Source organism: Lupinus angustifolius, chromosome LG01 (assembly GCF_001865875.1).
Source record: "Lupinus angustifolius cultivar Tanjil chromosome LG01, LupAngTanjil_v1.0, whole genome shotgun sequence".
In the NCBI taxonomy this organism is placed as follows: domain Eukaryota; kingdom Viridiplantae; phylum Streptophyta; class Magnoliopsida; order Fabales; family Fabaceae; genus Lupinus; species Lupinus angustifolius.
The window spans coordinates 35732643-35756745 of NC_032009.1; the positions used below are offsets into that span (position 1 = coordinate 35732643).

General features: G+C 32.4%; 2 protein-coding genes across 6 annotated transcripts; one reads left to right on the top strand and one right to left on the bottom strand.

The window, feature by feature from the left end:
• On the bottom strand, positions 216-12259 carry LOC109363638. Of its 3 annotated transcripts, none has more exons than XM_019609903.1 (14): positions 12173-12259; positions 11756-12078; positions 10668-10745; positions 8394-8551; positions 7673-7736; positions 6712-6779; positions 4046-4298; positions 3724-3855; positions 3491-3597; positions 3358-3411; positions 3166-3249; positions 2359-2522; positions 1356-1505; positions 216-628 (listed from the first exon to the last, which is right to left on the bottom strand). In XM_019609903.1, exons 2-13 carry the CDS (start codon positions 12060-12062, stop codon positions 1358-1360), a joined length of 1617 nt encoding a protein of 538 aa, XP_019465448.1. In that variant the 5' UTR covers positions 12063-12078; positions 12173-12259; the 3' UTR covers positions 216-628; positions 1356-1357. The 3 variants fall into 3 exon arrangements, with proteins under 3 accessions (XP_019465448.1, XP_019465438.1, XP_019465443.1); XM_019609893.1 differs by having other exon boundaries at positions 11756-12076; positions 12168-12256; XM_019609898.1 differs by having other exon boundaries at positions 11756-12079; positions 12169-12246.
• On the top strand, positions 14110-20575 carry LOC109363653 (UMP-CMP kinase 3-like). 3 transcript variants are annotated; one of them, XM_019609917.1, is made up of 10 exons: positions 14110-14258; positions 15025-15078; positions 15433-15484; positions 16377-16494; positions 17189-17345; positions 17446-17526; positions 17604-17711; positions 17808-17879; positions 19225-19272; positions 20412-20575. In XM_019609917.1, the coding sequence occupies exons 2-9, from the start codon at positions 15049-15051 to the stop codon at positions 19231-19233; spliced, it is 627 nt and encodes a 208-aa protein (XP_019465462.1). In that variant the 5' UTR covers positions 14110-14258; positions 15025-15048; the 3' UTR covers positions 19234-19272; positions 20412-20575. The 3 variants fall into 3 exon arrangements, with proteins under 3 accessions (XP_019465462.1, XP_019465472.1, XP_019465456.1); XM_019609927.1 differs by having other exon boundaries at positions 19225-19260; positions 20405-20425; XM_019609911.1 differs by having other exon boundaries at positions 14111-14258; positions 19225-19266.

A 24103-nucleotide genomic window follows, 5' to 3' on the forward strand; every position in this document is an offset into this window, starting at 1 on the left:
TATGAACTTGTCATATTATTATAGTGAACATCAGAAGAAAAAGTGTCGTAAGAATCAGAACCATCTCACAAGTATAATTCATGGCTCTCAAGCCATCAATTTCCCTCCAAAACTCCCTCACAAACAGACCCTCAATATTGTACCTAAGTTACTCCAAGGAAAAAACACCACCTAGTTATAACAAAATAATGCAACATAAGAGGCATGAAATGAAATGAAAGAATTGTGCTACAATAATAATTATAACAATGTTCATCCAAGGTGTCCAAAGACTCAAAACCATAATCATAACACTTCAATCTTTAATTGAAAATTTAGTAACTAAAGCAAAAATCATCATACAATTTCAGAAAGATACTCTAGTTTGAAAATGAAAACAAAACCAAGAACTAGATGAACTATGAGACAGAATCGCCACCACAGGCGAATACGAAAAACACGAAACAACATGCAGAAGGATTAAGCTTGTAAATTGTCACGATTTCGGCTTGCTAGAACTGATCATTCCGACATTTCACCCGCCCGCTACGTTGAAAATTTTGTACATGAAGGATGAAGGCTTGAGTGATACTAAAAAGGCTAAGATGGTGGAGTGCACACATATCAGCTTCAGATATTACTATGTAAGCTGCAGAAAACAAATACATAACAAAACCAGATATTGAGTCAATAATAATCATGGCAATGAGAAATTGGTAATCATATTGATATTGTGAACCAAATGAGATGAGAAATCTCAGAGTTTAACACTAGGTCCCTATAAATATGTAAAGGATATCCGTGATTAACATAATTATCTATTAATACTAAGTAATAATACATCATTGATTAGTATGATAGAGATTTGATAAAGATGATAGAATCGTGTCTTAGGTAGTTTGGACATGCGTGGAGGAGACCTGTAGAAGCCTCCATAAGGAGAATAGATCAAATGGAGGTTAGTCCAATTCCTGGAGGAAGAACCACAGGCAAAACTACTAAGAAAGACTTAGAGATCAATGTTTTGTTAATGAACATAATTTATGATAGGGCATTATGGCGTCGTTCGATCTATGTAGCCGATCCCACCTAGTGAGACTAAAGGTTGGTTGTTGTTGTACTAAGTAATAATACATCATTCCCTCTTATGAGAGACTAAGTACCCTTGGGATTCTAACAATTGTTAGAATTGGAAAATACAATAAATTTTCTATTAATGCCACTCTCCACTACCTTCCTTATCCCAATATCAATACTAATGACCAGATACAATAATAAGAATCGAGCGTTAATCACACTAGGTGGGGTCGACAATACTCATGACCACATACCGGTTAACAATGGACCTAGTTCAGCATAAATCCTTTGACTAGTACCTTCAATTGTGCACCCACATAGGATCCAAAGAAAAGAGCTTTTCGTTTCTTGTTCCAGACGCAGGAGTTCTAGACGGCGGAGCATGTACCGTAATTGGAAGAACCCATTCAATTTTGTCCCTTCCCTCAATCAGAAGAGGATGCTCATATCTGTGGTACAAAAACTATATATAAGTTTGAATGGCAAATACCTTGAAAATGATAATTCTACTTTTCTTCTTTTGAAGCAAGTGTTATAGTTGTCTCTACAATAATATATGTACAACAAACAGCAATAAAAATGAAAAGTTGGTCTTTCACCATGATTTGAGGAAAACATATGGTACAAATATTACAAACCAGTGATTAAGAAGCCTATAGTGCATGCGCATTATGTTAAAATGACAAAAATGCTCCTCGACTAGGAATGGCAGCAGGCTAGATCGAGTCAGGTTTGTGCTTACCCGAACCCGAAATCTAAAACTCGAACCTGAATTAAGTGGAGTTAAAAAAATACTACCATCCCCAAACCCATCGTGTTTCGGGTAACTCAAACCCTACGGGAACCCGCCCGGAACATTTATTTTTATGTAAATATTGGTTCTATATATATGTCAAATTTTTATTTATATATAGGTTTTATAATTTTACATATATTAATTGGGTTCAGGGTAGGGTATCAATTGTACCAAATCTGAACCCGAAAATTGAACTCGGGTAAAATCCAAACCCAATCACATCGAGTTTTCTCTGTTAAATTCGGGTTGGGTTCGGACAGGTACCCACAAGTTTGGTTTTCATTGTTATCCCTATCCTCGACAAAGAAAATAGGTGCATGTATGCGTCATAGATAGTGGGAGAATGGAATATTATAAAAAGCTTAAAAGTAAATACTAACAAATATGTAGAATGCAGCCAAAGATGCAATGTATGTGGATTGTAGAATAATTTGCTTGCATGTAAGACCAACATAGAAAGCATGCAAGGAAGGAACAGTAGAAGAGTTCAAAGGTGAAATAAGTACTTTCTCCAATCCACATGCTTTGGAGTGTTGAAAAATTCAAACCGGAGAACCCATTGTACAGATACATGTGCAGTGGAGAAGGACATTGGACCATCCATGGGGACAGAAAAAAGGAAGCTTGTCTGCACCAAATCCGCAACAACCTCGTGATGGTCACTCTGAACCTAAAAGCGCAATTCGGAACATGAATGTCAGAATTAGATGCCTATATCACATTATAATAATATACAAATGTTCGCAGATTTTCACTAGTTAAATCATGATCCGATCTTGGATTAAGAGAGATAATATGCAGAAAAAATAAGGCTCGGGACACAACATAATGTAGACAGAAACACTAAATGAACATTGGCCATTTAAATTAAGTTAAGACCATATAACACACTCATAGTAACTCTAGCAAATGGTGCATATAGTTTTGTGCCGCTATTTCGACGCATTACACTTAATCTATTTAGTGAATGCTTGGAAGTAAAGTTTCGACAAGAACACAAACAAATAACTAGCAAATGAGAATATTGAGTCGGATGAATAGACATATAATTATCTAATTATTATGAATGAGAGGAAAACAATAGAAGATCACCTAAAGAGGTTGGATCATGTGAGGTTTAGATCAATACATGCTCTAGTTAGAAAAAGTGAATAAAATGGAACATAGTCTAAGAAAAACATTAGGAGGACATTAACAAAGACCTTAGTCAAAATGGATTGAAGGAAACTTTGGCTTTTAATACAAGCATTCAGTAAAAATGCAAAAGAAGCTCGACCAGTGATAGTGAGAGCTAAAAGCAACAGCCCGAATACCTTGGTGATTGTAGGGGAATTCCTCCTGGAAGGGTGGACAAATCGCCGATTTATAGTTTCCGAAGTTTCCAATGTTACTGAGATCTACAAAATAATAATAGTAGAAGTAATAAATTCCCTTCCAGTGCAGGAATCAAAAATAATTCATTAACTATTAATTTAAATCTTCATAGCTGATAAAAGGGCTGTCACCTCAAGGCATCTCCTAGCTCCTTCTTCATGAAAGAAAGTAAGAGTCCCACCGATCTGTAACAAGAAAATCGATTGTGATTAAACTTTCTAACTGGTGCTCAACATGTATCAAATTCTGCATGATTCTTATTACCATATCACTGAAGTAATATGTTGAATCCGAATTTTTCGGGGAAAATTTAAGCAAAACTTGATCATCAAGTCTAATGTTATAAGACCTTCCTCTAATGAAGCCTTCTGCTGCAGAAAATGTCTGCAAAAAATTAGCTTACGCATAATCTACAAATAAGTTTATGCACAATATCGAATATGATCTAATTGCCTAGGCAGATCTTTTTAAAAAGTGAAGAAAATGGATCAATTTACATGCTAAAGATTCAATGGGTCCTGCTTCTGGAGAAGACGATACTCCTGCATCATCCGGAGAATATGGCTTTCTGAGCTTCTGTTGCTCACTTGGGGAGACAATGCCAAACGACTTCTGGGTTGATAAGGCATCTGTTTGTTAAATGAATTATTATTTCGCAAATATGGTCCTTCGATACAAAGCAGTAGTAAAAGGGTGACACCTATCAATCAAACACTAACAAACCAACATAACTTGAGACTGTTTCAGAATTTATCATTTCCACCGGAATATGCAGTTTCATATATAAACTGACCAGCAGGTATAGGTTATATTACTCACCGGGACCTGAATCAGATAACACCTCAGCAACTGATAATCGAGGAAGTGCCATATTTGATGATAAACTTGTTCGTTGACCTTCAAAAGCAGAAGAATCCCTGTTCAATGATCTTGCAGTAGATCGCAATGATAATGAACTTCCAAAGCCTATGTGTAGATTTTCTTTCAAGTTATATGAGGAAACAGAGGAGACATCATCTCTTGAGCTGTCATATTCCTCGTCAACACCATCGTACATATCATTTGCTCTAACCTGTAAGGAAATGATTGTACGTTATATCAAGGGTCCAAGGACAGTATGCGGTAAGTAAAAGGTACTGCATCAAAAGAAACCATAGGCAGAGAAATATATAATATCCATAAAGAATTTGAAAAAGAGTATAGCACAGTTGAAGACTTATTTTGGGATACAGAAGATTTGAAGAGACTTAGGTTCATACGGGAAAAAGTGGAGTTTAAATACGGATGATATCGGTAGGAGGTCAGGGGGAGGCAGCTGGGAAGGCGTCCATCAATGGACTATATGATAAACCACAACTGAGCCTGGCACTATATCTAGAACCAAAAACTTCCAACATTCTCCTCCTCAAGTATTAATCCAAAAACAAGGACACCAAACACAGTACACTGCCCCTCGAGTGAACTAGTGGAGTATCAGCTCAATGGTCTAACCAAAGTAGGTTCTTTTCTTGAATGGCAGCAAAAACCGTGATAATACAAATAACTATAACAAAAACTTCGCCCGGGCCAAATCATCAGCTTTGGTACGCTTGTTATTGTTAGGAAAGATGAAACGCAAAGATCGATTAAATTGGACTTGAATAGAAACTACAATAGTGAGTTGCCACATCTAGACTCAAAATCTTAAGTATTGAGCCAATAGGTCTTTTCACTCACACATGATTTTTCAACATTAAGGCACATGAATGGCATCATTATAGGTCGATGACCAATTCTTGCAAAAGCTTACGTTGCTCAGATAGTTAGTTCTTCAAATAGTATCAGAGCCTCTATAACCACATAATCAGGAGTTCAACTTCGCCACCCTCATTCTCCAAAATAGAAGTTTAGTTCCGGCACAAGGCCAGTGGGCATGTGCACTGTACATGCTTTAGGGGCAAATAGCTATTGTCGTTGGTGCATGTTAGATAAATATAAATTCATTCATTACCCTTCAACCAACAACTTAAGCTTTGGTGGAATTGGTTATTAGCAAATGAGATCAAATCAAATAATACAAGGGGGGAAAACAATATCAGAACACAAGTGGAACTGGCACCCAACCCCTACGAACATTTTTCCGTCCCGAAATCGTTAAATAACTCAATATCTTCTCCAATGGTTATGAAAATGGCTACTTGCTACTCTTAATTAAATGAAAATAGCCCATCCAAATGCAAGCGTCAAATCGAAGGAATAAATAAACATTAGCCATCAATTTCAAATAAATATGAAATCAATTTCAAGATAAATAAAAGGTAAAACTACTCCTTTGGTCCCTTAAGTTAATTGTTTGTCTCACTTTGGTCCCTTAATTTTTTGTCTCACTTTAGCAGCTCTAATTTATTTCTATCTGTGATGTTATTCCAATGTTAGTTTTTACCTATGAAACACCGACTCCAACACGGATATGGAGCACTACACAGACACTTGGACACGGACATGGTCCAAAATATAGGACATGGGGACTTGACACTATATATATGTATAATATTAAAAATAGAATTAAATATACAAAAGATTTAAATAGAGAACCAATATTTATATATTTTGCATGATGATGATGGACCTCACAAATATTATTAAAAACATCATGACGTAAGCATTTTGGTCTTTTACAAAAAAAATCACAAAACTATCCTTCATTTTAATCTACTTAAAACAATTATCCCTCTCCATGATCATCATCATTGAAAAAGATAGCATCTATCTTAGGTTCATCAAGTTAGAAACTTCAAAATCAAGTGATCCAAACTCATCTCAACTCTCAAGCTATATCCCAGATTTTAATTTCCTCTTTAACCTCTTAGGAAGAGGTGTCGGTGCTTCATAGATTTCTACTTAACGTTGTTAGAATATTTTGTTAGACTAACTAAATAATATTATTTCAACATGTGGCGTTGACTCCGATCCACATGTGGTTTGAGGAGATTCAGTTTAATGGAATAATGTAATGGCGTTAGGTAAAAATTAGCATTAGGACTAGCAGCGGCAACTAAAATAAACTCGAGGGAACAAAGTGAGGCAAAAACACTCCAACACAAGAACACCTAATAGGTTGCGTAAATCTACATTCCCTAAACCCTACTAGGTGGGAGCCTCGTACACTAGGTCGTCCTTTTATACAATAACATAATAAGGAAACTAGCACTGAGAGCATTGTCAATTTATTGCTCACATTCGTTTCCCTAGAAAGTCACTACCACTTATGGTTTTCTCGGTATTCCTTCTAGACGAAGAACATATATGTTTTGTTCTTAGCTAAAGCGCCAGCCGCATCCCATTTTAAGTGTATTTTTTCAAGTCATTTCACATTTTCCAGACTCAATGTTTTAGAATTAGAACCAAATAAGGGCATTCCTAAAGCAGAGAGTGACAGATAAATTTAAGCTAAAACCACAGATAAGTTTAGTTTACCGAATAAAAAAATATCACCAATAGCATACCCAATCAGCATCTCCATTCATCTCTTTCCAAAATATATCCAGTTGGACTGTGGTTGGGGGAACAATATCTGAAAACATATAAGCACTTCGATATATTACTTCGAATGTTTAATGCATATTAAATGAAGCTACAATGCTAGATTAAATGAAAAAAAAGTATAAGTTCTGCAGTCAAGTTTTATAAGCAATGAGTACGGTATCCAATGAGACTATATTTCTTCTGCATCAGCTAAAACAACAATCGAAACCTTTTCCCACTAAGTTGAGTCGGTTACATGGATCAAATGACATCATTGTGATCTTACCATAAATCAGGTTCTCATAAATCAGTTTAGTTCTAAGTCCTTGTTAATGGTTTCCCCTATGGTTTTCTTTGGTCTCCCTCTACCTCAAAGGCTCAAACTATTGGGTCATCCCCTACGGCCCTACCTAAATTGTTCTCCTCGTATAGCCAAACCACATAAGTTGAGAGTCCACCATATTGTCATGTAACACATCTAACGCAACATCATCATATCTGGAACATTGAGCCTATGATCAACATAAGCTAACATTCAAAAATGAAAATAAACCTTTTCCATCAAATAAAGCATATTTTTCTTTTGGTAACAACAAGCATCTTAGAGGGTGAGCCTCGACACATCGATAAGGTTGTTTGCCTTGTAGCATAGAGGTTATAGATTCAAATCCTAGAAACAGCCTCTTCACTTGCAAGGGCAAAGATGGATGCATCTATGCTCCCCACACCCCACTATATGAGAGCCTCGTGCATTGGGCTGCTCTTTTTTAACAAAAGGCATCTTAGTTTATAAAAAATAACATCTTTATATTCACTACTTGAGAAAAATATTTTGTTCATAACTGAAAACAATAAAGTAGGCTTCCATAGGGAAATCAGAAACTATTACAATAGGTTAACAATAAACATAAAATAGAAAGAAAAGTTAGCAACAAAACTAACCTTCATCCATTAGAATGCCAGTGCTTTTCTGGTTTACCCATATTTGTAATGGAATACGAACTTCCTGCCAAAAATTAGTAAAGAAACTTCAGAATCTTAGCAGCAGAAAACTGAAGGTAGTGTATATCTAACACTTTTGAAGTTTAGTAATACTACTATGCTCATGCAAACACTCTAAAATAGGCTATTTTCAATAAGTCAAGCACATTTCAAGTTTAGATCAACTTCTTGGTTTTGTTATTTGCCTGCACCATTATCCCCTATTGATGGGAAACACATCGTCACATTTAACATGTCGGAGATTTGGACAATATATAGAATGATGATATAATCAATAAGGATGAACTTCCACAATTCACATTCTACTCTTGACTCTTGAGATGGCTTGAAACCTTAGACACCAGCAGTAAACTAAGTATATCGGAAGTATACATCTAGGAGAACTAAACAAATAAACAATGAGCATGTTCATCTTCCCTGGACAATTGCTTCACACAGCTTACATATATGTATGCATCTTTTAGATGTCATGTTACACTTTCATCATTTATTAGCTCTCTAATGATGGTTAAATATATTTTTTTTAGAAGAAAAAATGTAGAACGTTTTTAAACAATGTTTAAAAAATAAAATAAAACATTATAGAGACAAAACTTGTGGCATGCAAATAAACTGGTGCTGCATTTCAGCATAAATTAGACTAAGTCATTGAAAAACCAACCAAATCGTTTATATCCTTTATGGACTCTAGACGAGATTGCCCGTTTTCCATAATTAGCCACCCTCCGGTTAATGCACTTTTAACGTAATACAAATAGCGAATGTTTGAACCCTTGTAAGATGGTGGAATGATGTTAGGCAGTAGAGTTCGCACCACATCTGCAAATAACATTCAACATAATCAACCGTCTTGATATAATAAATAAGAAAACTAAAGAATACATGTTCAAATGCAATATCATGAGTGATCACCAAGCAATTATATTGACAACTTGCAAGGGATACAATCAAACAAATTTCATAATTGAAGTGTACAAAAAAATCAAGCTAGATTTATTTTTTGTCATGTCCTTGGAAATTTATTTATTATGGTTTACCCTCTTTTATCATTCATTTGTCCCTTAACTTTTGTGAAGATGTTTGGGTGAGTTCTGCCCCTCTTTTGAGTCTTTTACTAGGCTTTTTCACATACCTTCTTTGCATAATGCCTCAGTCTGCCAGTTTTATTCTAAGGATCATTCCTCTAGGAACTTAGTCTCTTCGGGTCTTATAGACACGATTCGCCCATCTTCTGCTCTTGACTATAGAAAGTGGACACATGATCCTTTATGAGTTTCACTTGTAAATCCTACTTTCAGTTCTTGACTCTATCTAACTATACAGATGGTTTTTGTTGGATACATTTATTTAGAAATGCAAAGCTCCCTCGAAGGTCAAAGCTTCTGTATGGACCGCTGTCGGATATGTTTGCACAGATTACTCAGTCTCCTTGATGAATCTTGGACTATCACTATGGAGCTGCACTCTTTCCTCTTTACTAGATTTCGAGGTTTTTGTTCTCAGAAAGATGCCAAAATTTGGTGATGGTGTACAGTTTTTGCTATTATTTGGTGTACATGGCTAGAAAGGAGTCATGGATTGTTAGAAAATCTTTCTCCTCATTAGAATTCGGTTGGGAAAGAGTAACTTTTTCGGCATCCCTTTGGTACTCTGCCCACGGGCTTTTTTGAGGGGTTTCGATGGTAGACTTGCAAAGGGATTGTCATGCATTCTAGCATCGCTTTCTCCTAGCGTAGCAGTTCTCTTTTCTTTTTGTTCTTTGTGAGGATCACTTATCCTCTTCTCTTGTACTACTCTCTTCTTTTCAACTGAAATTTCTTTATCTTTATCAAAATAAAAATTGTCATGCTGTTTTTTAGAGCATAAAATAAAGAGTAAATACTCATTTCAGTCCATCTTGTTTTTCCACCTTACCAGTTTGGTACCTCAAAAATTGAAAAACCCAAAATGGTCCCCAAAAATTTCATATGTGGGTCAAATTAGTCTCTATCAGGTGTTATAAAACATGCTAAAAATGACTAATTTGACCCACATTTGAAATTTTTTTTAGGGACTATTTTGGATTTGTCAATTTGTAAGGGACCAAACTGGTAAGGTCGAAAAACATGAGGGACTGAAATGAGTATTTACTCTAAAATAAGTAATTCAAATTAATGGCGGATGATGTAGCGACGGTGTATAAATCATTAGACTGACAGTGCATAAATATTACACTCTAATCAATAACTCAGGCTCAAACTCCCCACTTATCCGATTTCACTCATCTAGACGTTGGCTTCCACTTTGGGTCAGTGGTTAACACGTCTGCCTAACTCTATCTTAGATTTGTCATTAGACATGCTCCATTGTTCTTCCACCTTCTTCGATTCACTATCACTTATTTAGACATTTGTTGGAAAGCCTTTTTCACATCAGCTGATAGAAGACCTCCTAATACTATAAGCAAGGCCCCGAAAGATGACAATAGTCGGAATGATCAAAATACTAATCCCATCCAAAATTACGATTATTTCATTCATGGCAATAAACCAAAATAGCACAAGACGAAAGAGTCTCACTTCTTCTATGTTATTTTACTGGTCACAACTAAGCAAGCTGTAACCCTTACTATAATCACATATTGCAGTTCATATCTCTCTACCAAGTATCTCATTTTGGTAATATCGAAATTTCCAAATTTCTAGCTATGGTTGCGTACCAAACAAAATATAAACATATAATTCAATTACAATCGGCAACTCAAAATCAAAGATCCTAAGTTACATACTTCGGGAAAGGCGGATGAAAAAGCTCTTAGACCGCTAGAATGTCGAATAATTAATAAGGAACATCCAAAGTACACCGACTAATTGCATAAATAAGAATCTTTTGGATTTCAAAATTCCGGAAGCATTCCCACTCAAGATTAGAAAATACATGAAATAACTTGGCTTACATGATTTGCTGCTGCCAGCATTAACGATCTGATTTGCAATCATGATTGGTGTTGAGCACTCTAAAAATAGATGTTCACCTGAAAGGAAGATGAAAATATTAATATTAAAACAAGAACAATAGTAATACATGAAAATATATTATGTTCATCTAGTGTTAGAAATAAAAGAGAAAATGCTCAATTTAGTCTCTAAGAAAAATATCAGCCTCCAAATTAAAGCCTGAGAAATTAAAATCAAAACTCCGAACTTGGTCTCCATAAAACATCAAATGTCAGTCAAATTAGTTACAAATAAGGTCTGAAGCATCCATCGAGCTAGTCCCTAAACCTAAAATGACTAACTTTAACCAAATCTAAGGTTTATAGAGAACATATTAAAAGTTTTTTAGAGTTTTCTTTCCTCGGGAACAAAAATATGTATTTACTCTAAAAGTAAAACAACAACCAAGATGATTAAAACTACATTATGGGCCTGTTTGTTTAGATTTTAAAAGAGTAACTCTAAGATACTCTAAAAAGGTGATTTTCTGAGAAGCTAGGGAGTGTAACTTCTAGCACCAACAAGGCCTAGCATAGTTGTTCAATAGTTTGATTCCAAAACAACAATGTCATGATTCAATCCATGTTGTGTGCATGGAAAAAGCTTTGCTGGTACTCCAATGGTCTCTACACCTCAACAAGATTAGACTTCATTGGTAGAGGCAAGTTCTACTTTTTTTCTTCGGTTATCACCTAGGACACTCTTGATTCATTAAAAAGGGTGAACTAGTGCACGTGGCTCCAAGCTACTAGGGTTTGGGGAGAGTTGAGGTACACAATCGTACCTCGTATAGTTTCCGGGATATGAACCCATGACATCCATGTCACAAGGCAAACAACCTTACAGCGTCGAGACTCATCCTCACACCCTTGATAGATAAAAGACAAATATAACCTCTAGCAAGAGCTGAAATTTAGCCATTTTCAGCTTCTACATTTGAAGCAAAATTCCAGGAAAAAAAACACCATCTAATTATGACTATATAAAAAGTGATTATTTTTACAAAAACAGCTTAAATGCAAAGTAGTATACAACAAAACCAACGAACCTCTCCTTTGCTTAGAACCAGGTAAAGGTTTCTGTGTAGCAAACCACTGAGTATCCAATTTCTCAATCCCTTTGATCTCAAAACTGAGTCTTTGAACCAAAAATGAATACCCATTTGATGGATTTGAGATATGAATGGTCACAATAACTGGATCACCAGGTCTATAAACTTCTCTATCAGTTTCAAGTTTCAGTATTGGAACTACTTGTTCTTCAATACCCTTTGATGATAAATTCTTACCAACCAAATTTGATGATGAAGAAGAAGAATCTCCACCTCCAAATAACGAGAATCTCCTCTGCAACATTGCTTAACTTTTTTTCCTGAAAAAAAGTGATTAATGGGTAAGGAAAATTTAAGCAAATTGGTTCAGAAATTAATCAAAGAACAGAAAATGTAGAGAAGGGTGTTACCAACAATGATCAGAGGAAAAGGGTGTTGGATCTGATCTGAGTGGTGATGATATATTATTATGAGAGGGTTGATTCAATTATCACATTGAAATTAATAAAAAAAAATTCTTCTTTTTTTTATTTGCATATTTTGCACTATTTTCTCTTATCAATTATATTTTTGTTGATTCACTCTTTTATTTAATATATTAAAATCAAATTATATAATATTTTCGCAAATGCCTTACAAAAAAATAAAAATAGATTATTAGTATTATTGTAACATTTGACCGTATACAGAATGGAGAGACATAAATGAAACAAAAAAAATAAAAGATTAAAGTGAAAAAATAATTAAGTTGAGAAATAAAAAAGTATTTTGCGAAAATTATGAGTTTCAAAATTACTCATTATCTACAATATTGAGACTAAAACTAGAATTAAGCCAATATTTTAATTAAGGTAAAAATAAATAGAGATTAGTGCCTATCATTGCCAATATAGTGCAACAGTTTACCAAGTTAACTCCCATTTTAAGATGTAATTTTAGAACATTTGAGATGATTGAAAACTTTTGCAATTCACACATTCAGATGGAATAGTCCTTAATATTGTATGATGGATGTGTTTGTATAATTTTTTATTAGGATTGCCCAAACCGTATTATATTGTAATTAATTGCGGTGTAATACTATAGAGTTTGGGAATGTATGTATATTTTTATTTAAAATTTAAAATATATTAAAATGTCTTAATTTTTTACTTTGATATATAGAATTTAACACACCACACTCCCTATTTAGAGGTTTAAAATATGGTCTGCCATCTTGATACATATTTAGCTTTGTCAAATGGATAAATAAATTATTTACTATACTCTTTATTAGTAACTAGTCTGTACAAGCACTTCGTGTCTGCCGACAAATATTGCATGATACTATATATTCAATTTTTATATATTATATTTTTTTATTTATGACAATGTTTAATTTAAAGTGAGATATATAGTTAATTAATGTATTAGTGGTAGTTACTTAGGATTATATAGTTTTTTTGTAAAAATTAAATAATATTAAGGGCAATATAGGAAATGAAAATTACACCATAATGGAAGTTATTTCAAGTTTTGACTTTATATATAGTATAGATGTTAATATAATATATATGTATATGAAATTTCATACATATTAATTTAATTAGAAAACTACTTGATCCATTATGCCCACATATCAGCAATCTCACCTGTTTCATGAGTGATATTTTAGACATTTGAAGTGCAATTTTATTCAAATTAAACTCATATTTATTTAGTTATTATATTCAAATTAAGAATATAAATAGGGTTTTTTTAGGGTGAGATTAAGTCGGATAAGATATGTTAGTTGCTCAATCCTAGAGTAATTTTTGAATATGTACTCAGTCTTAAACTTGAAAACTAACCTGACCATAAATATTGGTCCAAAAAAACTTTAATTTTGAACCCGAACCTGACTAAATATAATGCATGTCCTTTTAGATTAACTATTCGTATTATTGCTTATCATTATTAATAAATAATTTGGTATATGAAATGATATATATAACAATTTTGTTAGTCAATTACATTTATGTATATATGAAGAAAAATAAAAGAATCAATAATACTTTGAACCAAAGAGATATCATAATTCTATACAAAAGTGAGTAGACACATATAAACTTGACAAATGACTAATCATGTGACAGATTGAGCTAGGTCAAATTTATCCTTACTCAACTTTAAATATTGGTCAAGTCTAATTTTTTATCCTCAGTCTGACCCAATAAAACTCAATCATATTCAAATTCTGGTTCAAGCCAAATTTAATAAGCAGATAGAGTCGGGACATACTCTTTTGATCCTGAATTCCATTTCCATATCCAAATTGCATGAAAAAGACACACCTGTCCCCAAAATCAACTATTCCGATAGCCGTTACATTCACGCAAGTAACCACATACTCCACAAACCTAAATTTACCATTTTGTCCCTCTACATGCATCAACTTTCTTAGCCTATAAATACGAAACCGCGTTTCCTTTCCTTCTTTCGAATCTCAGATCTCTAATTCTCTTCCTTCTTCGTCAAAAAGGTATTACCTAATTCTCATTCCATTTGAATTTTGCATGATTCGGTTACGCAGATCTTGGATCTGTAATTTGTTGTTGTTGTTGTTGTTGAATCATTCATTGATTTGTTAAACATTGTTAGTTTCTATCAATAATTTAGCTGATTTTTTTTGTAAAGGTGAAATTGATGGAGTGATTTGTGATCTTACTTTCAGTTTCGTAATAATTTCAATTTTGCAACTGAATTAAGGTTTATTATTCTTGTTTGTTATTTTCATGTGCATTTTTCATGGAATATTTACCACTTTTAGTATTTTAGCCATTTGTTTCGCTTTTTTTATTTAGATCTGATTTGATGCATGTTTTGGTTATCGGAATTTTCATGCATATAGAGATCGAGTGCCAGCTTTAATGGAAAAAACTAACAGAGGCTATTTTCTGTGTTTTGTGTTTGATCTGTTAAATAGTGAATTGATGTTGTGAATCAGCTGAATTTTGGTTGAGTTGCATAAAAATCCGAGGATTTAAATGATAATCTGCATAACCATAATATTTTAGATCAAGTGTGACTTTATGTGATTTGTTAAGTTTTCAATTGGGCTCCCTGATCAAGTGTTGTGCTACGGCGATGGTGAAATGGCTGCTTTACCACATTGCATGTTGTTGAATTTCTGGAATAACTCTGGATTATGGCAGTATAACTATAAACTTGTATGATATATACTTTATTCTCCAATATAAATTGACTGATCATTATATTTGCTTGTGGTTTCTTTTTTGTGTGTGCAGATAAACACATTTTAGTAGCTACTCATGGGAACTGTTGTTGAGGCTTCAAACAAGGTATTCACGGTAGATGGACTTGCTTCTAGGCTTCTAGCTTTTTTTCATTTTAAAATTTCTGATTAGACTGGTTCTTTGAAATTCTGATTGAAGTGAATATTTGTCATGATTCTCTTACTGCTATAAAGAGTTTGAAGGTCTGAACTTCAAAAATATTTTTTCCTCGATTGGGCAGAATGACATCGAATATGTTCGTGCTATGTCCAGTAAAATATAGTTTTTTACAATAAATATATTTTACGTTTTCTCTTAGCCATTTTCTTTTGCGTTGTTGAGATCATATAATTCTTTGTGCAATATCAATTTCAACCAATCTGTTTTATTTTTTGATTTATGCTCTTTACTTGATTGTAGGGTGCAAATGGAAGTATCCCACAGAAAAATCCTACAGTTGTTTTTGTATTAGGTGAGCACTAATTGATTGCATTCAAGTCAAGGATGTCTATAATCATCTACCCACCTTAATTAGCTTTTGAAAAAACCCAATGCATTTGAGTTCATTTTATATTGTTCAAAATGACCACAGCTCACTGTAATTCCATGTTATATCTTTACCATATTGTACAAATTAAAGATAGATTGTTTTCCTAAGATCATTTTGTTCTTACTAGTTACTTATATGATCCTAACAGAATACTGACCGTGTTTATTCTTTAGTACAATTATATAATCTGATCAAATTAATATGCTATAATTGGATACTTTCATCATTTTTCAGTACATTTCATTCCAGTGTTAAATAATGACATTTTGTATCTCTTTATTCAGATATTCATTTGCTACTGAAGTAATTTGACACCAGGGCTTTCATTTTTTTTGTTTTTGGTTATCGTGTACTTCTGCTAAACAATTTTTCTAACCTTGATAGAACTATTTCATTGCTTTGGTTTATTCATTACAAACCATTTGCAACTTAAACATGGATCTTCAGTTAATCTTTTTTGAATTTTAGCATACCATTTACCTTCTAGACAAGAAATCTGTCTAGTTAATATGGAAATACATGACTACAAATATGAACTTTTCTTCGATAAATGATACGCCAGAACCTTGTATTTCGACACTGATTATCATGCAACTTCAATTTTCGCAACTTGTTTTAGTTTTATAAATTCACAGCTATCACTAGCTTCAAGACTTAGTTTTATTTGCTTGCCGTATAACACATTACATTATTCCACCCTTTCCTTTTCATTTTGAAGAATAAATTTGTTATTTGTGTATGCCTCTTATTTATTGGAATTTATAGTGGATATTTTCTGATTTTTAAGTTGATTATTGATATGATGATGATATAGGTGGCCCGGGAAGTGGAAAGGGTACTCAATGTGCAAACATTGTCCAACATTTTGGGTATACTCACCTCAGTGCCGGTGATCTTCTGCGAGCAGAAATCAAATCTGGTTCTGAAAATGGGTACATATGTTATGCTTCATCTAAATATATTAGTGACAATTTCATTCTCCTGGATCACTAGGAATAGAATAACTAATTAATCTTGAATGCTCAATTACTCTGTCTGATTGTGATATTATGTCAGTGAGATTGTCATATTTTATTGTATTTTTTGAGATTTTTAGGATATTTTAGAAGATCTGGTATGATTTATTTCTTACTTATTATTTTCTGATTTATTACTTTGTTTTTATTAGGATTGATTATGTTAGGAACTTAGGATTTTTTCGTTGCATGTCGTTGGACTATAAATAGGATGAAGGAATACACAAACCTTATGCATATTTCCCATTATTTCTTTGCTTCTTCAACATGGTATTAGAGTCTGCCCTGATGTTGGGACACTTAGAGATGTTCATTTATGCAAACTTTATGTTGCAGATGTGTATTGCTGAACATTAGGGAGGTGAATTAAGTATAAAAATCCCACATAAGTAGAGAATATCAGCCAAGGGTCATTTATAATGACTTAGGCAATCTCCCTTTATGATCTAGCTTTTGTGCTGGAGTTAGACCCATTTACTCTATAGTTGTTTGTATGTTCTCATTTTCCAACTACAACTGCTGAGAACTGATGTTCATCTGCCATTTTATATTGGGATTAAATTGTATAAATATCATGGAGTTTATATGTTTATTATTTTATTTGTGACAGAACAATGATTCAGAATATGATTAAAGAAGGAAAAATTGTTCCCTCAGAGGTAACAATTAAGCTTCTGCAGCGAGCAGTTGAGGAAGATGGCAATGACAAATTTCTTATTGATGGTTTTCCTCGCAACGAGGAAAACCGTGCAGCATTTGAGAATGTGGTAATTGTTATTTTCATGAAATAGAACTCTTCATTTGTACTTGTTCCCAATGTAGATAATTGTACTAGCTTTTTTTCCAAAATGTATTCTGGCTTTGTAGACAGGAATAGAGCCGGCATTTGTCCTGTTTTTTGATTGCCCTGAGGAAGAGATGGAGAGGCGACTTCTTAGTAGGAACCAGGTTGGATTTTTTCCTTCTGAGATTTTATTTTTATTTCTTTGTGGTCGGAAACTTAATACTTTTTGTTGGTAATAAAGGGTAGAGAAGATGATAATATTGAAACAATAAGGAAGCGGTTTAGGGTCTTCTTGGAGTCTAGTCTCCCAGTGATTAATTATTATGATGCAAAGGCAAAAGTTTGTAAGGTAATTGATATTTCTTGTGCTTTTTTACGGTACTTTTTTGGGTGAGTTTCTTAGTTGCCTCTTGTGTACTAAGCGCATGACAATTTTCTTTCATAGATTGATGCTGCAAGGCCTGTTGAAGAGGTATTTGAGACAGTCAAAGCAATTTTTGCTCCGAAAAATGCGAAGGTAAATCATTATGTTCGGTTTATGTCAAAGCTTTATATGTATAAGTTCCATTTTATATCAAAGAGAAAACTAGGAAATCAAGGTCATTGTTAATTAGGAATGTATCATCTTGATATTACAAAATGTTGTAAACTATTATTCAACTAATGAGTACCCTGAGCCTTGCAAGGGTATTTTAAGAAATTTAATTATATTACCTTCTATCTGTATTATTATTTTATTTTTCCTATGTATGGTTAGAAGACCTAGTGAGGAGAGTATATTAAGTGGAGGTTAGTTCAATTTTTAGAGGCACAGGGAGGCCAAGAAAAATGAGGCAAAACGATTAAGAAAGATTTAGAGATCAATGTTTTGTCAATAAGACTAAGAGATGATTACTGTTGTATATATTATAAATATGTAAAACAACTGTTTAAATCTTTTTCCTTTCCTTTATCAGATCTTATTTGTTTTCAATACATTATGGATATGATTCACTTTTAAAGAAAAAATGGATAGGACTATTAAGTCTCAGATGTGTTCCGAAAGAGGTGCCTAACAAATTAATCCACTCTCAACAAAGAGTGCTCAATGTAAATTCTAAAAGCCTTGCTGGTATCTCCTATCCGCGAAAGAGTGTGGAATTAAAACCGGAGTGCTTGGCTCACAAGCTATTCTTTTGAGACAAAACAAAATTGGAAAAATAATTTTAATTATATGGAACATTCTCGAGAGGCAAACCAGATTCTGAACCTTCAAGTATGACATAATTTTCCGATTGAACTAGCTTTTCTTTCATATACTACTATTCTCACCACCACCTTCAGTTGCGCTTGTTCTCGTTGATATCAAGTTGCTACCGCTTACTTACTACTGGCTTCATAAGGAAGTCACACATTATCAAAATGGTTTTCTGAGACTTTGTTAAACTGCAGCTCCCAAGTTTAAACAGAAGTTCAAAAAAATATATGTATTTTCCAATCCTGCAGTTTAGTGATACAACAGCCTCTTCACTAGTCTTGACATATTAGAGCCTCCTAAGAAATATAAAGGCAGAGCATCTTGAATTATAAAAAGGGAGCCTCAATGCACAAGGCTCCCGCCTAGTAGGGCTGAAGAGGGTAAATGTGCATAACCTTATCTGGTTATCCCTACAATTGGAGAGGTTGTTTTCAGGATTTGAACCTGACCTATTGGTTACTGAGCAACAACCTTACTGTTATGATGATACTCATCATGTCATCTTGAAATTATAAATGTTCAATTTTTTTCGTACAATGAAATGTCATTTTGGTGTCCAAACATCAGTTTTATGATTATGCCACAAGCTTTTCCAGGAATTGATGTTCATTTGTGGTATTTGCAGGCTGATTGAACTTACCCTTGACTTCATTCTGGAAATTTAGAGGTAAAAGTTCTACCAAGAATGGTGAAGGATCCCATATATTTTGTTTTTTCATATGATTCACTTTACTGCAAAATGTTGAAACCTTTAATCTCCTTTATAGCTAGTGGGACCAGTACTTTTTTCTGAGTGGGGTGATAGATTACCAGAACTTCATTCTTCTAGTGGGGATAAATTATGTTAGGGTAGTGGGGCAATTGGGATCTCTTGTTTTTAAATTGATAAGAGACTTATGCCATCTGATAATATTATTTAAGCTGAAGATGTCCTTCCAAGTGGTAAGGCATCAATTCTCTTTAAGTATACCCTTTGGATCAATGTTTGGGCAATCTCTCTGGACAAAGTTACCCACTTAAGCATCTTGTCTAATACTTATATATTCTATTGGTGGTATGGTAAGGTGCTGAAAAAAAGTAAAGAATGTTCTTATGGTACACATCTGTTGTCCCACACTTTGTGCAACTTCATATGCCATGGGTTTGTGATTGGTCAGAAAAATACTTAATAATTAAATTTTAACTTCAATATATTTTTTCTGATCAATCACAAGGTCATGACACATAGAGTGGCACAAGGTGTGGGACAACAGATATACTTCTGATACGATTGATAATGAAAGGCACATATTTGATTTTATCTCACCTCTTGAATCATCTTCAGAAGTTTTGGCTGTAATTTGGTATCATTAGTGGTTTTGAAAAGCTACTACTCTAGTAGATTTATAATAAATTAGCTACCCACGAGGTGTTGATCAAGTGGTGTAATGCCCCACTAGATCCCAAATGGGCTTAAAATGACAAATGTTCGATTTTTGTGAGAGATACTTATTGATGGGGACAGTCGTGCATCCCGAAAGAGATTAGTTCTTTACTCATAGAGTGAGAGAATACTCTTGGTTTTTTATCCATATTTAAAATTATTTTCTTGCTTGACCTCTCTTCTCTTTTTTCCTATTTAGTTTTAATTGATTGTTAGTTTAAAAAGTTTTTGTTTAAAAAATGATTAAAAGCTTGGGGAATTAGCTATGTATCTATTTTATGCAGTGAATATTATATTTACAACCATGTATTTTTTCCAACTGCATATGAATTTGGAATATTGTGTATGTGGGTACTGATTTATTGTTTGTTCCATTATTATCTTTTCAGGTATTATTATTATTATTGGTTGATTGTTCTGTTGCCTCCCATTTTGTTAGAAAATTGTAGTATATATATATATATATACTTCAGGTATTATTACCTCTATTATATTGTAATGTTCACTCATTCATTGATTGCAATAAACAATTTTGTGTGGGATTTGTTTATGCATATATGTTTCCTTATCGACTTCATTCATTAATCTTTGAGAAAAATATATACAATTAATGAGTTTTATGCATTTTTACTTCATTATTTACTATTATTTTATCATACTCTTTAAAAAAAATAATTCAAATAAATGATTGATTATATACTGACTGTATAAATATTTACAATGATAGTATATAAAGATTATCCTCTTAATATCTGATGTCAGTTTGCAGCAATAAATTAAGCCTTCTAAAGCATTTATTATTTGAAAATAAAATATATTTTTTTTTTTAAACTTATAGCTAGGGTTGCTCGAGCAACCTTGGGCCTCGGCCCTCGCCAAAACAAAAAAAAAAGTATAAACCCATGAGGTGATAGTCTATAACTGAAGCAGAATTTTTTAGCAAATGTGGCTTCATTATTATCATACAAATAATGTATGATACTTTTTTTTGAAGACTCAATAACTAATGACCTAAACCACTCAACTTATATATATATTTTGCATTAGTCATAAATATGTAGTATCTTATAGTAAATATGTAGTTCCCTTACCCTTTGTGTGAAAGAAAGAACTAATTTTTTTCAGAGTGTGTGGCTGTCCCTTCCAACAAATATCGCTTATAGGAATCAAACATTGATCTTTTGGTCATTTTAAGATCTAGCGGAACCTTGCTCCACTAGACCAACAGATGTATGGGCAACGACATTGCAGCCATTTTTCTACAATTGAGATAAAGTCAACATAAAGACAACCACATTTTAAAACTAAGATAAGAATCAACATAAGTAACAAAATGTGCACACACAAATAATTGCTTTCAATGTTGATCACCACAAGTCTTTAGTTAACCTTGCAAACAGGGAATAGTATCAGTTAAGATTTCAGTCTTCTCTCTGAAAACAAAACAATTGGAAAATAAGCAAATCACTATTTTGAAAGAAATGCTAAAAACAATTTAACTTCAGCTTTACCAAAATTATACTTCATTTCTGAAAATGCAGCTCAATTTTAACCATAATAAAAAAAGTTACATGCATATAGAAGCTGTATGAACACTCTAATAAATTCGACATGTAACTTAGAAAACTCCCCTTTAAATGTATTTAATCTTTAAAAATCATAGAATTAAGAACTATGTGTGATGAACAAAAAACACTAGATATTTCACTGATTTACACTTTAAGATACAAAAAAATGTATTTATGTTTATGCATTAAGACATTTAATGGGAACAATGTTGTTAAACTCCGATCAGTCATTGACTTAATCAACATTCTGAATTAATGTATCACAATATATCATTGGTTGAATCATTAACTCAGCTCATATTAAAAAATATAATAAATTAATAATATAATATTATGTAATAAATTTATATCAAATATAAAAATTTATCATTAATGAGTATAACATTAAAAGATTGAACACAGAACATAACCATTTTACTATAAAACCATATCACAAATAAGTTAAAAACAATCAAAACAAAGGCACAAAGGGAAGTTTCAAACTCAATTAAAACAATTCTAAGATAAATTAATAAATAACAACTATAATTACAATGATAAATGTAATTACACTGAGTTAAAAGAACCAAAATGTTTTACTCTCAAAATGATGTGGTTTTAATGTTTTTTTAAAACTAATTGAAGTAATCGACTCGAATTGGTCTAACAGGATGAGTCACGATTTTATACTCAAATTGACCATATCGAACTGATTCATGACAGTTTTTATGCATAACCGGATAGAAGAGTGACTCAAACCCGTTATGTGTCCAGTTCACAGTCAGACAAATCTGACCAGATAATCTGAGTCGAGTTTAATAACTATGAATAACATTCTATTATAAATATGCAAAATGAAAAGTTTAAATGTTGAGGTCGAGCACAACGGTAAGAATGTTTGTGTCATGATGTGAATGTCTTTCACATCATGGGTTCAATCCTAAAAACATATTCTTCATTTGTGATGATAAGAATATGTATATTTATCTATGTAGTTACATTAGGTAAAAGCCTCCTCCATTATCTAACCTAAATAAATAGGTTGAACCAAAAAATTTCGTGAGGACTTTTTGAAAATATTATTTAGCTTAATAAGTCTAGTCTTTGGTAATTTAAAAAGACATAATAAGCCTTACATGATGATTTATTTAATTATATCATATATTAATTGTAATATTTTAGTATAACTAATATTATTATATATGAAATTGTAATGTAAAAAATATATACAGAAAATAATTTATTTGTTAGTGTTAGATATGTATATTTAAAAGTAGGTTTGTTAGTACATTCAAAGACTTATTTAATTATATCATATATTAATATTTATATCATGTTATTTTAATATAATTAATATTAACATATATGAAGTTAAATGTAAAAATATGTATAAAAAGATAATTTAATTGGCAGTGTTAAATGTATATATTTATAAGAAAATAAAGTATTTCCTAGTATAAGAAGATCTTTTTATGTTAGTGAAATCATAATATGTGTCATGTTTCATTATTTTCTATAAAAATATTTTTAAAATTAAACAAAATAGTACACATGTCATATTTTTACTGGCTAGATGAGATAAATTATCTCCTTGTATGAGAATATACATTATTCTCTATTTATAATAAGTAGGTTTGTTAGCCTAGACTTTTAAAAATACTTGACTTTTAAAGGGTCAAACATAAACTTAAATTTGTTTAAGAATATACGATACAGACTTTGTCTATTTAAGGTAAATCACACGTTTCCACTTTCCATCCGTAATTATCACTATTAAAGTGCTTAGTCAAAAATTACGGTTTCCAATGATTTACACTAATGCTTTAAGCTACAAAAAAATGTATAAGTATGTATTATGCACTACGACATTTAATAGCCGTATGTTATAAAATATGCAAGAGGAATATGTGTATCTTACATAAATCGGTCCGACCAAAAAATTTCATAAATAAACTAAAGTTTGACTTTTGAAAATCCTATTTAATTTAATATGTGATGTTTTAGGTAATCTAAAACATATAACATACATAATACCAACGAGTGTTGATTCAAGTGATATATGTTTGATTCTCCTTAAGCAAAGTCTTAAATTCGAGTTTTGTAGATGAAAAAAATACTCACTAAGAGAGTTAGTCTCACATACCTATAAATGTTCTCAACTTGGATAGGATTGCCTCTAGTGCGAGATACATGTGGGAAATAAAAATTTAAGAGGACAATATATTTAATTATATTATATATTAATATTGATATTATAATATTTTTAACATAACTAATATTATTATTTAACTTTAAATGTAAACAAGCATAATTAAATTGTTACTATTAGATGTATATATTTAAAAAAATATTTGTTAGACTATGCTCTTTAGATATGCTTATAGATAAGATTTTTAAACAAACATAAATTTCAATTTTTTATTGTGTAATATCTATGCAATTGTTAATGTAAGGATTTATATAGTCACTATATTATCTATTATATAGTCACTATATTAAGAGTCAATAATAATTAAACATAAGTGGTAGATAAT

What these genes read in the sequence shown, in the direction of transcription:
- LOC109363638 (XM_019609903.1), bottom strand. Translation starts at nt 12,062, where the DNA reads ATGTTGCAGAGGAGATTCTCGTTATTTGGAGGTGGAGATTCTTCTTCT. An exon ending in TAAAGGATATAAACGATTTG is followed by an intron (nt 7,737 to 8,393) that starts GTTGGTTTTTCA and finishes AATTTTTGGCAG; the next exon opens with GAAGTTCGTATTCCATTACA. An exon ending in CATATTACTTCAGTGATATG is followed by an intron (nt 3,412 to 3,490) that starts GTAATAAGAATC and finishes TTCTTGTTACAG; the next exon opens with ATCGGTGGGACTCTTACTTT.
- LOC109363653 (XM_019609917.1), top strand. Translation starts at nt 15,049, where the DNA reads ATGGGAACTGTTGTTGAGGCTTCAAACAAG. An exon ending in TTGTTGAGGCTTCAAACAAG is followed by an intron (nt 15,079 to 15,432) that starts GTATTCACGGTA and finishes ACTTGATTGTAG; the next exon opens with GGTGCAAATGGAAGTATCCC. An exon ending in CAAAGGCAAAAGTTTGTAAG is followed by an intron (nt 17,712 to 17,807) that starts GTAATTGATATT and finishes TTTCTTTCATAG; the next exon opens with ATTGATGCTGCAAGGCCTGT.